The sequence below is a fragment of the Rhinoraja longicauda genome, chromosome 3 (genome assembly GCF_053455715.1).
Source record: "Rhinoraja longicauda isolate Sanriku21f chromosome 3, sRhiLon1.1, whole genome shotgun sequence".
Taxonomy (NCBI): Eukaryota; Metazoa; Chordata; class Chondrichthyes; order Rajiformes; family Arhynchobatidae; genus Rhinoraja; species Rhinoraja longicauda.
In genome coordinates this window covers 70,326,893-70,343,784 of record NC_135955.1, presented here as the reverse complement: position 1 = coordinate 70,343,784, position 16,892 = coordinate 70,326,893, and the positions used below count along the sequence as shown (strand labels likewise).

General features: G+C 46.4%; 1 protein-coding gene across 8 annotated transcripts in view; it reads right to left on the bottom strand.

Annotated features, from left to right (window-relative positions):
• The window catches only part of stard4 (StAR related lipid transfer domain containing 4), a 29,935-nt gene that overhangs the window by 10,361 nt on the left and 2,682 nt on the right, over window positions 1-16,892 (bottom strand). For 3 of the 8 annotated variants that reach the window (XM_078396360.1, XM_078396362.1, XM_078396361.1), the window contains exons 2-4: window positions 13,309-13,423; window positions 11,463-11,512; window positions 7,563-7,689 (exon numbers count right to left, since the gene is read on the bottom strand). In XM_078396360.1, the coding sequence (XP_078252486.1) occupies window positions 7,563-7,689; window positions 11,463-11,512; window positions 13,309-13,419 (288 nt within the window). In that variant the 5' untranslated portion in view covers window positions 13,420-13,423. Of the gene's footprint in view, window positions 1-7,562; window positions 7,690-11,462; window positions 11,513-13,308; window positions 13,424-16,892 lie in introns of those variants that run through there. The other 5 variants (XM_078396364.1, XM_078396365.1, XM_078396363.1 and 2 more) reach the window with 4 other exon arrangements.

Below are 16,892 nucleotides of genomic sequence, written 5' to 3'. Positions count from 1 at the left end.
ACCGCGGGAGAAGACGGCAGGGGAAGAGAAAATACATTCTGGCCTTCCATCACAGTGAGGAGGTGACTGGAGAAGACTCACTGTGATGGATGTTTCTTTTTTTTTTGTTTTGTGTTGGTTGTGGTTGTATAATTGCGTATTTTATTGCTCTTATCGTTGGACTGTGGGTGACGAAATCTCGTCCAAAAGACTTGTTTTTTGGATGACAAATAAAGGTAATTCTGAATTCTGAAATAGGTTAGTGACAATTATGACAAGCAGAGTTTTCCACATGGAGAATTATGCAGTGGTGCCTGATGTGTTGGCTGTTGCTGCTTGCAATTATGTATCAAGTCCTGCAAGGGACTGGGATGTATAGTACTATTCAAGCCCATTTTTGGGACTCTCCAATTTAGAGATGCCATGGATCCATAGTAAAAAAAAAACAAGTGCACAGGAAAGGAGATATGGCTGCTTTGGTAATATGTTCTCAGTCAAAAATACAAATTGGGCGAAACACCTTGTATCACTATGATGGAACAGAAGCCACATCTGCCAGTGTCAAAGAACATATTGCAAGGAGGGTTCTGTTTACAGGATGAAAGAGTATAACATATAACAGAACTTTATTGTCATTCGGTATAAATACCGAACGAAATTTCAGCAGTCACAAGACACAGCAAAAAAAGAAAAGAACACAGGACACACGACCCCAACACCAACGTCCATCACAGTGACTCCAAACACCCCCTCACTGTGATGGAAGGCAACAAAACTTCCCCTCTCTTCCCCCCCCGCGCCCACGGACAGGCAGCTCGACCCCTACCGAGGCAACCGACACGCACAGCCCCCGCAAGGGGATGGAAGGCCCCGCGGCCGAGCCGCACCGGGCACTGAAACGTCCCGCGGCCGAGCCGCGCCGGCGATGTTAAGTCCAGCGGCCGAGCCGCACCGGGCACTGAAACGTCCCGCGGCCAAGCCGCGCCGGCGATGTTAAGTCCAGCGGCCGAGCCGCACCGGGCACTGAAACGTCACAACTTGCAAGGGAAAATTTAAGAAACATCCCCAAATACCAGTGGATATCAAATCTATACTTAGACATGGATTGCGATTCAAGCCAAAGAAAAAATATTTCAGTCTTTTATGTTATATGTTGTTATTCCTCCATTATCTATAGGAGCTTTCACAAGACTCCCACTGTTGTGACAGCTGTTGAGTAATAGACAATAGGTGCAGGAGGAGGCCATTCGGCCCTTCGAGCCAGCACCACCATTCAATGTGATCATGGCTGATCATTCTCAATCAGTACCCCGTTCCTGCCTTCTCCCCATACCCCCTGACTCCGCTATCTAGCTCTCTCTTGAATGCATTCAGAGAATTGGCCTCCACTGCCTTCTGAGGCAGAGAATTCCACAGATTCACAACACTGACTGAAAAAGTTTTTCGTCATCTCAGTTCTAAATGGCCCACCCCTTATTCTTAAACTGTGGCCCCTTGTTCTGGACTCCCCCAACATTGGGAACATGTTTCCTGCCTCTAACGTGTCCAACCCCTTAATAATCTTATATGTTTCGATAAGATCCCCGCTCATCCTTCTAAATTCCAGTGTATACAAGCCTAGTCGCTCCAGTCTTTCAACATATGACAGTCCCGCCATTCTGGGAATTGACCTAGTAAACCTATGCTGCACGCCCTCAATAGCAAGAATATCCTTCCTCAAATTTGGAGACCAAAACTGCACACAGTACTCCAGGTGCGGTTTCACTAGGGCCCTATACAACTGCAGAAGGACGTCTTTGCTCCTATACTCAACTCCTCTTGTTATGAAGGCCAACATTCCATTGGCTTTCTTCACTGCCTGCTGTGCCTGCACGCTTCCTTTCAGTGACTGATGCACTAGGACACCCAGATCCCGTTGTACGTCCCCTTTTCCTAACTTGACACCATTCAGATAATACTCTGCCTTCCTATTCTTACCACCAAAGTGGATAACCTCACACTTATCCACATTAAACTGCATCTGCCATGCATCCGCCCACTCACACAACCTGTCCAAGTCACCCTGCAACCTCATTGCATCTTCCTCACAGTTCACAATACCACCCAGCTTTGTATCATCGGCAAATTTGCTAATGGTGCTTTTAATCCCTTCATCCAAGTCATTAATGTATATTGTAAATAGCTGCGGTCCCAGCACCGAGCCTTGCGGTACCCCACTAGTTACTGCCTGTTGAACAGGATATTGGGAGATTTGTCTCTTCATTACTTTCAGTGTGACAGCATTCTCAATCCCATGACTGTCAAGTTAGCAATGTCTTTACTAATATCTAAAAGCCAATTCAACCAGAATATAATTGCTCTTAAGCAATGAATTGTGATATTTTCCACAAGCACTTAATATTGGCATTGAATGCATCCATTTATGTCAACCGGATGAAAAAGCATTTCATTTATCTTGAAATGGATTTTAGGCCATTTTGATGTGCCACAGAAGAGCTGTACAAGCTGCATTAGATTCTCCCCCCAAAATATTGTGAAAGTGCCTCAAAACATCTTTGGGAGTGTGGTAAAGTGGGAACGATGTTGATTTTTAAATCACTAAATTTAATTTGGGGGAATCTACAGACACTATTACACAGATACACCCTTCAATATACACTGATAGCAATATGTCTAATGGCAGCAAAGGTCAGCAAAGGGAGCCTATAGGAAACACAAGAGAACGTCTCAATATACACAATGCGATTAAGGTTTATTATAGTAATATGCACAGTGCTTTGGTTTGCATGCTGTCATCCCGATCAGACAATACTGTACGTTAAATGCAGCCACGACAAACTCAAGTATAATAGGTGGAGCAAAGGGTAAGATACAGAGTGCTATATATAGTTCTCAGCATTGTAGCGCATTAGTTCCCGAAGACAAAGTCCAATGTCCACCATGGGAGAGAGGTGAAACGGACAGTACCTTAGCTTATGGAAGGACCATTCAAAAGCCTGATAACAGAGGGGAAGAAGCCGTTGCTGAGTCTCGTGGTGTGTGTTTTCAAGCTTCTGTATCTTCTGCAGAATCCACTGGGCACCCGTCCTTCCCCTCTCTCCCGTCCCGTCCGCTCCCACAGAAGCGACGGGAAGGGGAAATGGGTGGGACATGTATTTGATTACGTTGGCTGCTTTCCCAAAACAGCATGAGGTGTAGATGGAGTCGATGGTGGGGAGTCTGGACTAGGACTCCACAACTCTCTGCAATTTCTTGCAGTCTTGGGCAGAGCTTTTCTCAAACCAAACTGTGATGCAACCCGACAGCATGCTTTCTATGGTGCATCTATAGTTTGTAAGAGTCATTGGGGATATGCCGAATTTCCTCAGTCTTCTGAGGATGTGAAGGCGTTGGTGTCCCTTCATGGCTGTTGCTTCAATGTGATTGGTCCAAGACAGATCATAGGTTTGAATTTGAATTTGAATAACTTTACTGTCATTCGGTACAAATACCGAACGAAATTACAGCAGTCACAAAACACAACAAAAAAAAGAAAAAAGTACACAGGACACACGACCCCAAGACAAACATCCATCACAGTGAGTCCAAACACCCTCTCACTGTGATGGAAGGCAACAAAACTTCCACTCTCTTCCCCCCCACGCCCACGGACAGGCAGCTCGACCCCTACCGAGGCGACCGACACGCACAGCCCCCGCAGTAGGATCACGTGGGTAAACGTGAAAGGAGTTGGCTGGGGTGTTGCCTGGACACAGCAAAAATCTCTGCACCAGACAGTGTGCAGGTTATTAAATCTGCTAACTATGCGCTCAGTGTTCCCTTCTGATGACAACATCCTAACTGAGTTCCTTATAACTGAATAACAACTGCACTGCTGCATCAACAAGAAGGAACAAATGGTGAATCTTGTCCTAGATCTTTAAAAAGTTAATTAAATAAAACTGGCAATTATTACTGCATCATGCTTTCATAATGTTGTGGCGGCTCCCAAGGGTCAGGCCACTCCCACATCAAACCCTTCGGCACGGTGATGGACAGGCCCGAGGACGGCCCCCAGCTACAGGTATAAGTAGCAGGGGTTTTGGCGCGAGAGCAATCTACAGTCTCTCACTGAAGCGGAGAGTAGTGTGCAGCTAGAAATAGAAGCCTTTACAGAATTTGCCTGGCTCCTCGCCTTCATTCTGGGCCCATTTCGCGCACCTCTACACTGGTGACCCTCGACGCTCCGTTACCGTATGATGGAGCCGAACAAGACGCTCGCCGGACCGTCCAATGCACAGCCCACCGTGCCACCCACCTCACCAGCCGACCAGGCCCAGCTCAACGCGGTCGCATTGAAATTTCCCACCTTCTGGACAGCCTCACGTCTGGTTTCAACAGGCGGCAGCCCAATTCGAGCTGCGGGGCATTACCGTGGACGCCACCAGGTATTATTATGTGGTCGGCGTCCTTGACCAGGAAACTGCCGGCTGCGTTGTCTCTTACCTGCGCGCCCCAGCCGATGACAAGTACCGCGGCCTTAAGGGGCTCCTGCTCCATACCTACGGGCTTACCCGAATGGAGCGCACGGCCAGGATCCTCAGGATGGACAGTCAGCCCTGCTGAACGAATTGCTTGTGCTGCTGAACGAAATGCCGTGCATCCTGTTCGAATACACTTTCCTGCAGCAGCTGCCGAATGACATCCGCCCGCAGCTCGCCGAGGCCTCTTTGTCGAACCCCGAGCGCTTGTCAGGAGCGCCGACATGCTATAGATGGCACGACGGAGGGGCGTGAATGCGCTGGCCGGTAGCCCTGCGCCGCCTGAGTTCGTTCATGAGTGTGGGGGAGCCGTGGATGGAGTTACGGCCGCGCCCCGAAGGCCCGGGCGACCGCCCTTCGCGCCTGCCGCGCGTTCGCCCTCTGCAGCCCCGCCCCAGCAGGCTCCGGACACCCCTGGCAGGGGGCGCTGGTGCTTTTTCCACCAGCGCTGGGGTGCTGCAGCCCGTCAGTGCCGCCAGCCCTGCACGTATCCCAGAAACACCGGGCCCGGCTGCCATTAGTCGCTGCGGCGGCCGGCCAGATTCACTGCCTCTTCGCCTGGGATCGGCGATCCGGGAATCGCTTCCTTGTCAACACCGGGGCGGAGCTGAGTGTCCTACCCCCTGCAGCATTGGGCATCTGCTCCGGTAGGCGGTGGGCCACGCTCATGGTGGCGAACGGCAGCGTCATTAAGACCTACGGGCTTCGCACAGTCCCGCTCATCTTCGGGGCCTGCCATTTCACCTGGCCCTTTACCATCGTGGACATCTCCCAACCGTTGTTCGTCGGTAGTAACAGCAGCGCCGCCTCGGGACCCGGTGTCGGCAGTCGACAATCAATATGCACAGGTGCTGGCAGACTTCCCTGGTATTCTGACTCCCCAGTTCCGCACCACGAATCCGAAGCACGGAATGAGCCACAATATCCAGACCACCGGCCTCCCGCTCCATGTCCATGCTCGCCGTCTCCCGCCCGACAGACTCCACATCGCCCGGAAGGAGATTCGCACCATGGAGTCCCTGGGGATCGTCCGACGTTCCGACAGCCCGTGGGCTTTCCCGCTCCACATGGTCCCCAAGGCGAGCGGCGTTTGGCGGCCATGTGGTGACTACCGGCGGCTTAACAACAAAAGGAGCTCTGATCCTCGATGGCCCACCTGTTGTGGCGCTATGGTGTACCGTTTTGGCTGTGCGAAGCAGCAAAGTTATGGTGTGCACAAACACACATACAGAGAGTTTTAGTAATATACTAGACAAAGTGGATCCATTGGGCCCAAACGGATCACCGCTCATGATGCCCGGTGAGTTCGTGCTATCGGCGCCCCCAAGCAACAGGAGCAACCTTCATCCACCCTACAGCGCCTCCGCGAGTGAGTAGGCAAGCTCACGCCCGTGCCGACATCTCGGCACGGGGCTTTCCACCTGCACGTGCCATCGGCTCTCTGTCTTCCTGCGCCGTGATGCACACCGGACGCCGCTCCAGAGGCCATACGAGGGCCCGTTTCCAGCACGAGGGCCAGTCCTACCACCTTTGTGCTGGACATAGGGGGCCGGCGGGAGACTATGTTGGTCGACCGGTTAAAGCCGGCACATCTGGACATCGATCAGCAAGTTACCCAGCCTCGGCCATGGGGACGTCCTCCTTCTCGGCCCCCTCCACCTCTGCCTTTGCCGGCCCCTGCGTCGGCTGACCTGCGTACGCGATCCGGTCGGCTTGTGCGCCCACCGCTCCGTTTCGTCCCTGCGGTTCTGGTGGGGGGGGGGGGGGGGGAGTCTGGGTGGTAGTGTGAACTGTGAGGAAGATGCTATGAGGTTGCAGGGTGACTTGCACAGGTTGTGTGAATGGGCGGATGCATGGCAGATGCATGACAGATGCAGTTTAATGTGGATAAGTGTGAGGTTATCCACTTTGGTGGTAAGAATAGGAAGGCAGAGTATTATCTGAATGGTGTCAAGTTAGGAAAAGGGGACGTACAACGAGATCTGGGTGTCCTAGTGCATCAGTCACTGAAAGGAAGCATGCAGGTACAGCAGGCAGTGAAGAAAGCCAATGGAATGTTAGCCTTCATAACAAGAGGAGTTGAGTATAGGAACAAAGAGGTCCTTCTGCTGTTGTACAGGGCCATAGTGAGACCTCACCTGGAGTACTGTGTGCAGTTTTGGTCTCCAAATTTGAGGAAGGATATTCTTGCTATTGAGGGCGTGCAGCGTAGGTTTACTAGGTTAATTCCCGGAATGGCGGGACTGTCATATGTTGAAAGACTGGAGTGACTAGGCTTGTATACACTGGAATTTAGAAGGATGAGAGGAGATCTTATCGAAACGTTTAAGATTATTAAGGGGTTGGACGCTTTAGAGGCAGGAAACATGTTCCCAATGTTGGGGGAGTCCAGAACAAGGGGCCACAGTTTGAATAAGGGGTAGGCCATTTAGAACTGAGATGAGGAAAAACTTTTTCAGTCAGAGAGTTGTGAATCTGTGGAATTCTCTGCCTCAGAAGGCAGTGGAAGCCAATTCTCTGAATGCATTCAAGAGAGCGCTAGATAGAGCTCTTAAGGGTAGCGGTGTCAGGGGGTATGGGGAGAAGGCAGGAACGGGGTACTGATTGAGAATGATCAGCCATGATCACATTGAATGGCGGTGCTGGCTCGAAGGGCCGAATGGCCTCCTCCTGCACCTATTGTCTATGGTCTATTGTCCCATGGCGGCTCCAACGGGTCAGGCCACTCCCAAATCAAACCCTTCGGCACGGTGATGGACAGGTCTGAGGACGGCCCCCAGCTACGGGTATAAGTAGCAGGGGTTTTGGTGAGAGAGCAGTCTTCAGTCTCTCACTGAAGCGGAGAGTAGTGTGCCACTAGAAATAAAAGCCTTTACGGAATTTGCCTGGCTCCTCGCCTTCATTCCGGGCCCATTTTGCGCACCGCTACAAAGTGATAGTTATGCCAAGATTTCTAAAAAAGCATAAGACAAAAAACTACAACAAAAGATTCCAGAGGAATAATCCTTGTAAATGCAAGGGACAAACAAATAAAAAATAAAGAAGTCAAGAAGTGTATCATACCTGTTCAAATTCCCCAACAATGTCCATGGAAGTCATCAGGCTGTCCCAGGCTAATCTACATGGGCCAGGCCGAATGAAATCTACTATTCTGTTGGGAGTCTCTTTCACAATTCCTTGAGTTTTGTAGCTGTGGATTACATACATGCCTTATTAAAAATCTCTGCTAATGTTCTCCTATCCAAACAAACTAATTACAAATAAGTGGGCATTTAATCCCCACATCAGTTGTTTTAAAAAAAAGTTGTTCTATGCTCTCTAAATAAATCTATCCATTTCCACTTGTAAACTCATACTCTTCAACACAAATTGCATTGACTCCTCCTCTCTCAGTAATAAACTATTGTTACTTGCTTTTGAACATATGTATAAACTATTAATTATAAATGAAAAATGAAAAGGTCCCAGTATGAATTTGGATGAGCTGATTTTTAATAAAATATAGGTAAAATACCAATTATTGGAGTATACTAGACCGTGGACCCGTTGGGCCCATTCCTCGTAGAGAGGGAACAGGGAAGGGGAGATAGGGTGTCGTCACTGAGTGAGCCCAGGACTCAAAGCCTCTCCTGTAATGGTGTAGCACCCTTAACCCCCCCCCCCCCCACTCAATCCCCCTTAACCCCCCCTCCTCCCCCCACTGACCCACTCCATCCCCACTGTCCCCACATCCCTCCCCTGCCCCCACCCCCATAGCCCTGCCTCCACCCCCATTGCCCCCTCCCCACCCCTCTTTCCCCACCCCTCTTGCCCCTCCCCTGATCCCACCTCCCTCCCCTCCCACACCCCCACTCTCCCCTCCTTCACACCCACTATCTCTTGCCCCCCACTGTCCCCCTTCCCCCCACCCCCACTGTTCCCCCTCCCCTCCCCACCCCCACTCTCCCCTCCTCCCCACCCTCTCCTGCCCCCCACTATCACCTTCCCCCCCACCCCCACTCTTCCCCTCCCCCACCCCCTCCTCCCCACCCCACCCTCCCTGACCCCCGACCCCCACCCCCCTCCTCCACTCTCTCCTGCCACCCACTGCCCCCCTTCCCCCCACCCCCACTGTTTCCCCTCACCCCCTTCCCCACACCCACTCTCCCCGACCCCCTACCCCCACTCTCCCCCTCCTACCCCCACCCCACTCTCCCCCTCCTACCCCCACCCCACTCTCCCCCTCCTCCCCCCACTCTCCCCCCACCCCCACTCTCCCCCTACCCTCCCCTCCACCCACTTGGCCGCCACGCCCACTCCTCTCCATGGAGCCGTTGGCTGCGAAAGGCACTTACCAGTGCCCGTGCGTTCAACGCTGACTGCCGACGTGTGAGTCTCTGCCGGGGCGGGGTCGGGCGAGGCGAGAGGGGGGGTGCAAGGGGAGAGGGGAGACGGAACGACTGAGCTGCCGGCGGCCATCTTGTTTTGGCGAGTGAGGAGCAAATGAAGTCGAACGTGGAGCATTGTGACGTCATACGCTGAGGACTTTCAGGAAACGGGCAAACTTTAAAATGTCTGTAGCTTTAAAAATGTAGCTTCAATTTCAATGAGAGTTGTTAGACATTATGCCCAGGATGATGGTGAGTAACGTGGTGCAAAAATTGTGGCGCTCTGGTGTACCGTTTTGGCTGTGCGAAGCAGCAAATTTATGGTGTGCACAAACACACATACACATGGAGAGAGTTTTAGTAATATACTAGACAAAGTGGATCCGTTGGGCCCAAACCTCTCCTGCATTGGTGCAGCACCCTGTCCTTCCCCCCCCCCCCCCCACTCCCCTCTCCTTAACCCCCCCTCCTCTCACCCTTCTCCCCCACTCCCCCCTTCCCCTCCCTCCTCCCCTCCCCCTCCCCTCCTTTTAAACGTTAAAATGTGAATAACTTAAAAAATATAACACCGATTTCAATAAAAATACTTGCATTATCACTAAAGTGACAACGGTGAGTAAGGTGGGCCTAAAATTGTTGCACTATCGTGTACCGTTTTGGCTGAAGTTTAGTCACAAACAAGATAACAAACGAGAGTTTTAGTATATAGATATATAGATATAGATTAAATAGTCTAATCTGAAGATAACAGAAGAATGGATCAGATGTCAACAGAAAATGGGTTAAGAAGAACGTGGAGTTGAATCTTACTATCTATATAGACCTGTAATTTCCTGCCACTGTAAAGATGGAATCTTTTAGAAATCGAAAGAACACCGAAGGACTGAAGAAACAGAGATACAACATTTCCCAATTTTCAGTCATAGAGTGATACAGTGTGGAAACAGACCGTCGGCCCAACATGCCCCCACCATCTCACATGTCCCAGCCTGCCCGTGTCTGTTCCATATTCCCTCAAACCTGTCCTATCCATGTATCTGTCTAACTGTTTCTTAAATGTTGGGACAGTCCCAGCCTCAACTACCTCCTCTGGCAACTTGTTCCATACACCCATCACCCTTTGTGTGAAAAAGTTACCCCTCAAATTCCTATTAAATCTTTTCCCCTTCACCTTAAACCTATGTACTCTGGACCTCGATTCACCCTACTCTGGGCAAGAGACTCTGTGCATCTACCCGATCTATTCCTCATGATTTTATACACCTTGATAAGATAATTCTTCATCCTCCTGCTCTCTAAGGAATAGAGTCCCAGCCTACTCAAACTCTCCCTATAGCTCAGATCCTCTAGTCCTGGCAACATCCTCGTAAATCTTCTCTGTACCCTTTCCAGCTTAACATCTTTCTCATAACATGGTGCCAAGAACTGAACACAATACTCTAAATGCGGCCTCACCCACGTCTTATACAACTTCAACATAGCCTCCCAACTTCTATACTCAATACTGACTGATGAAGGCCAATGTGCCAAAAGCCTTATTGACCACCCGTTCTCCCTGCGACTCCACCTTCAAGGATCCATGCACCTGCACTCCTAGATTCCTCTGCTCTACAACACTCCTCAGAGCCCTACCATTCACTGTATAAACTTCCCAAAATGCAACACCTCACATTTCTCTGTATTAAGTTCCACCAATCAACCCTCAGCCTACCTGGTCAATCAATCAAGATCCTGCTGCAATTTTTCACAACCCTCTTCACTATCTGCAAAACCCCCACTTTTGTATCATCTGCAAACTTGCTAATCTTGCCATGTATGTTCTCATCCAAATAATTGATATAGATGACAAACAGTAACGGGCCCAGCACCGAACCCCGAGGCACACCACTAGACACAGGCCTCCAGTCCGAGAAGCAACCTTCCACCATCACCCTCTGCTTCTTTCCATGAAGCAAATTTTCTATCCATTCAGCCATCTCTCCCATGCGATCTAACGTTCCAGAGCAGCCTACCTTGTCGAATGCTTTGCTGAAGTCCATATATACAATATCTACAGCTCTCCTCTGTCCAATTCCCTTTTCAGAATTTTTATATCAAAATAATGATTTGTGTATATGTCTACCTTTTTTTTTAATCAAATCATGGTTTGTACGAGTACCTGTCCTTGGTATTTTTGCTATTAATTGGTTTAAAAGAATAAATAACTATTTGAATACTTATTTCCATTGTATCTCTTCCTCAGCCGACATGTCTCACTTGCACCATTGTCGATAAAGGTGAAAATGATGATAAAATATTTGTTACTATTTGATACTATTCAAACCTTGCTAATACTTCTCAAATTATCATCTTTCATCACTATCTCCCTTTTTTAAAATTCCCTTTAATTCCAATGACCTACTATCAAAGTACTTCTAGGGCAGCACAGTGGCGCAGCGGTAGGGATGCTGCTTTACAGTGCCAGATACCCAGGTTCCATCCTGACTACGGGCGCTGTCTGTATAGTTTGTACATTCTCTCTGTGACCACGTGGGTTTTCCCAGGGTGCTGCAGTTTCCTCCAACTTTCCAAAGATTAAATTTCAATTAATACTTACAGAAATCCCACAAATTCCTCCGAGGGCTTCCGCCAAACAGTTACGTCATTCTGCAAAACCAGGATTAAATAGGTCATAAAGTGTAAGGAAGTGCAAAATACAGTTATACTAACATTTTCCCAACACAGCTGATTTTTTAATGCTAAATTGTAAAAAACATCTATTTATAAACTCAAAAAGACAATGAAGGCAGACAGAACAAGATCATGCATTCTAATTTATCACATGCAACTGTAGAGGATTTTTACAAACATAATTAAATTATCAATTATCTAGGTTGAATCTATTTTGTTTTTAAATATCAAACAGCGAGAAATTGTAAATCATCTTGAAGAATATGGAAATCTACAGTGCATCTGTCCTGCATATGCATTGATTATTCCCAAAATATAACCAGAAAATTCTGCAAAGAAACTTGGTGAGTCAAGCAGCATTTGTGGAAAGAGAAACAGCCCCAATGTTTCAGGTCAAACAAAGACCGTTGGGTTCTGACAAAGGGCTTTGACCAAAACTTCTGGCTCGGTTTCTCTTTCAATGGATTCTGCATGACACACTGAATGTTTCCAGCATTGTTTTTTTGCAACTTTCCAACATCTGCAGTTTACTTTACTCTGATTATTTCTGATCCTTGAGTAGTAAGAAAGATGGTAAACTTGGATATGTGGTTTTCTATCCCAACACCAGCAAGAGTACCCCTTAAATACACTAGACAATAGGTGCAGGAGTAGGCCATTCGGCCCTTTGAGCCAGCACCACCATTCAATGTGATCATGGCTGATCATTCTCAATCAGTACCCCGTTCCTGCCTTCTCCCCATACCCCGACTCCGCTATCCTAAAGAGCTCTATCAAGCTCTCTCTTGATTTACAACTCTCTGATGAAAAAGTTTTTCCTCATCTCCATTCTAAATGGCCTACCCCTTACTCTTAAACTGTGGCCCCTGGTTCTGGACTCCCCCAACATTGGGAACATGTTTCTGCCTCTAACGTGTCCAACCCCTTAATAATCTTATATGTTTCAATAAGATCCCCTCTCATCCTTCTAAATTCCATTGCATACAAGCCTAGTCGCTCTAGTCTTTCAACATAGGACTGTCCCGCCATTCCAGGAATCAACCTAGTAAACTTACGCTGCACGCCCTCAATAGCAAGAATATATTTCCTCAAATTTGGAGATCAAAACTGCACACAGTACTCCAGGTGCGGTCTCACTAGGTCCTGTACAACTGCAGAAGGACCTCTTTGCTCCTATACTCAACTCCTCTTGTTATGAAGGCCAACATTCCATTGGCTTTCTTCACTGCCTGCTGTACCTGCATTCTTCCTTTCAGTGACTGATGCACTAGGACACCCAGATCTCGTTGTACGTCCCCTTTTCCTAACTTGACACCATTCAGATAATAATCTGCCTTCCTATTCTTACCACCAAAGTGGATAACCTCACACATCCACATTAAACTGCATTAATAAAGTTTCCACTTCCATTAAACTGCATGTGCCACGCATCCGCCCACTCACACAACCTGTCCCAGTCACCCTGCAACCTCATAGCATCTTCCTCACAGTTCACACTACCTATTGTATCATCTGCTTTGTATCATCTGCAAATTTGCTAATGGTACTTTTAATCCCTTCATCCAAGTCATTAATGTATATTGTAAATAGCTGCGGTCCCAGCACCGAGCCTTGCGGTACCCCACTAGTCACTGCCTGCCATTCTGAAAGGGACCCATTTATCCCCACTCTTTGCTTTCTGTCTGCCAACCAATTTTATTTATTCTGTCTGCCAACCAAATACAATTCCCAGGTCACTCCTGCATGCCACAAACAATGTCATAGATACTTACTGTTTTCTTTGCAACTCTCCATTCATCCTTTCCAATGCTATAGTAATTAATAAGAATACTTTCAACTTCTGTGGCTAGTTTTTGTGAATTAGGTAAAGTTTCCACTTCCATTAAACTGCAATATTAAAAGATAGACATCAAATAATTCCTCCAGGAAAGTTAATTCTTTAATTTCAATCTTAGATGGCATTAATTAACCAAAGTAAGAGCTTGAGACAGAACTACAGATTAAAAATATGCTCTAAATGAATTCTCCTTGAAATAAAATTAATTCTCCATTCATGGAACATAATTGTTGACAATTATTACCAAGCAATTTTGTTGAAACAGGTAGTAGAGCAGCTGAATAGTAGTACATGATGGTTAGTGTGGACCAAATGGGCAAAAGGGCCTGTTTTCCATGCCACATGACTCTCTGACTTCCTGCAGTTTCTATCAATAATTTGGACAAAGACACCAAAAGGTATGATTGCTAAACTTGCTGATGACACAAAGATAGGTTGGAAGGAATTTGTGAAGATGATGAGGAGGGGGTACAAAGAGATACAGGTAGATTATGTCCATGCGCAAAGAACTGGCAAATGGAGCATAACATGGTAAAATGTGGCATTTCGGTAAGAAAAATAGTGTTCTTGGTTTCCCCCTGCACAATTTAGAAGAGGCTAGTATGTAGGTGCATTAAGTACCTAAGCAAGCTAACTGAACGGTATGGTTTATTGTAACGAGAATGGAATAGAAGTTATTCTTTAGTGAAAAAAGGGCATCGTTGAGTTTACTGGACTGATGCTTGGAATAGCCTTGAGGAAAAATGGAACCGGCTAGGGTTGTGTCCATCAGAAATGAGACTATATTGAAACATACAAATTCTGGGGATCTCGACAGTATAAAAATTGAGACAATTTTTGATCTCATGCGAGAATATACAAAGAGGGATCACTAGTTGAAAACAAGGGGTTGCTTGTTTAAGACAGCATTTTGTTTCTTCTGAGAGGATCATAAATCTTTAGAACCCTCTTCCTTAAATGGGTGAAAGGTTTTGAATATTTTTAAGGCAGTCATACATAAATTCTGGATTAGCACAGGGGTGAAAGGTTTTCTCAAGTCAGCAGGAATACAGAGCTCAGATTTCAGTCTGATCAGTAAATGGTGGAGCTTCTGCTCTTAATTTCTACGTTCACATGTACGTCAATGCAATATAAAGGATTCCCATGGCATTCCTTTGTAGAAAAAATGAATAGTTTTCTTTTTGAATTTAACTCACAGGATTTGCAGAATTATATTGATATTATTCAAGAAAATTATCACCCAGTTACCATATACAGGTATAATATTCCAGTACAAGTGCTTTGTGAAGCAAAGATCACATCATGAGAGATTAAGCACACAGGTGGCAGTTATGAAATTGTTATTAAACCAAATTGTTTCAGTAGTTAGGAAAGATTCTGGTGTTTCTCTCATGAGAATCTGTGATTTTCCAAAATACAGGAAGTTTACCAGGAATTCAAAAGGAAACACATTCCAAACAACTTATTTTAAAAAAGACAGTTAAGATGGTTTAACAAATATTTCAGCAACTATTTTTACAGAAATAGCTACCATGATCTGATAAAGATAATACAATGAAAAAAATTGGGTAAACAAGCTTCGGGAAAGTGCATACTTACTCTAAACAAAAGAACAGTGATTGCTATAAATATTGTATAACACAAGATACCTGACTAGAGCAGTTCAAAATCCTTGTGTAATTCAAACTGAGACACAAAATTGAAATGTTTATCCAGAAATTTTATTCTCCACCCAATTCTAAATTTGGCTGAGCACTAACTGACTGGCACTGGAAAGTGATATGGGAGATGAAGTTCCAATTGAAATAATAGTTATTCAATGTTAAAGGGTAGCCAAAATGAACGGCCAAGATACTGTAGCTCAATGCTTCTTCATCCAGTTCCCAATGATATATGACCCATGTTTCTCCAGAGTCGTTGCACATTACCAGCATTCATCCAACATCTACTTTCCACTTTTAAAATGCTCCATGTACCCAAGAAATGTTATAGCCTTTTCCATGTGCAAGGAGAGCAGACTGTGAGAAAAGTGGACAAGCGCACAGTAAACATTTCTATGTGGTACTGCAAAATGGCCCGTGATAAATGATAAATGTAGTCAAAACAATGTCATATGATCTTATTAATCAAATAGGCTTAATCTGAATCTGAACCGACTACCAAGCACTAGTTTTCACTAAACCTACACAAATCCTATTTCTATCTTCCTGAATCTACTACTCACCCATACACGAGGAGTAATTTACAAAGGACAATTAACTTACCAACTTGCTTGTCTTTGGAATGTAGGTGAAAACCGGAGAACTCGGAGGAAAAGTATTCAGTTACTGGGAGAATGTGTAAACTTCACACAGTCCGCACCGCAGGTCAAGACTGAACCCAAGTAGCTGGAGCTTAGAGGCAGCAGCTGCTGTGCCGCCGTGTTGCCCCAAAGGGAATTTGGGAATAAGGTGTTTGAGAGCCAATCAACAAGAACCTTGAGGTAATGAAGTGATGTTGGCTGGGACAACAATGATGAGGTAATGTAGAAACAAGGAACTGCAGATGCTGGTTTACAAAAGAAGACAGAGTGCTGGAGTAGCTCAATGGGTCAGGCAGCATCTCAGGAGAACATGGATAGGTGATATTTCAGGTTCAAACATATGATGTCATGGCAGGATGAGCATTACTGTACATTTGGAAGCTTGTGCTCTTGCATTTGGAGGCTAAAATTCCCTTCAGTGTTACACATGAAGGCCAAGGTTAAAAGCAGCTTAAATGCCCAGAGTGTGGAAAGACTAGAATAAGGAATGTGTGCAAATCGGCCCATTGCTTGGTAGGAGTAAAATAAACTAGTTTTGGTCTTTCTTACTTGAGGAAAGCTTTCCAGAAGAGAAAGGTTCAGTAGCGCTACAAGCTGGGTTGGTATTGTACCATCTACAGGGTGCACAGCAGCAACTCACCAAGACTTCTTAGACAGCACCTTCCAAAGAATAAGCTGGAAGGATATGCAGCAAAAGCATGGGAATACCACCGCCTCAAAGCAGTCCTCCGACATACACCACCCTGACTTGGAAATGTATTGCCATTCTTTCACAGTTGCCATCCTGACTTTGAAATGTACTGCCATTCCTTCACAGTTGCTGGGTCAAAATCTTGGAACATTTGGCTTAACAGCAATGCAGGTATACCCACACCCCATGGACCACAGCAGATCAAGAAGACAGTTAACCACCATCTGCCCAAGGGCACGTGATGGGTAATTAAATGCTGGATCAGCTTGTGAGGTTCATATCCCCTGAATGTATAAAACAAATGTTCAAAGCCTCATTGAAGAAAAATGCAACATCCCCACTGGCAGTCATCAAGCTGTATAAAACAGAAACAGGCTCTTGAGCCCTCCACATCCAAGCCAACTGGTTTTCCCATCTACAGTAATCTCAATTGCCCCATTAGATCCATATCCTGAAATAAGCACTAAACATTATTCCCGCATCATGTATCTATACACTGTAATAGCTCAATTGTAACCATGTATTG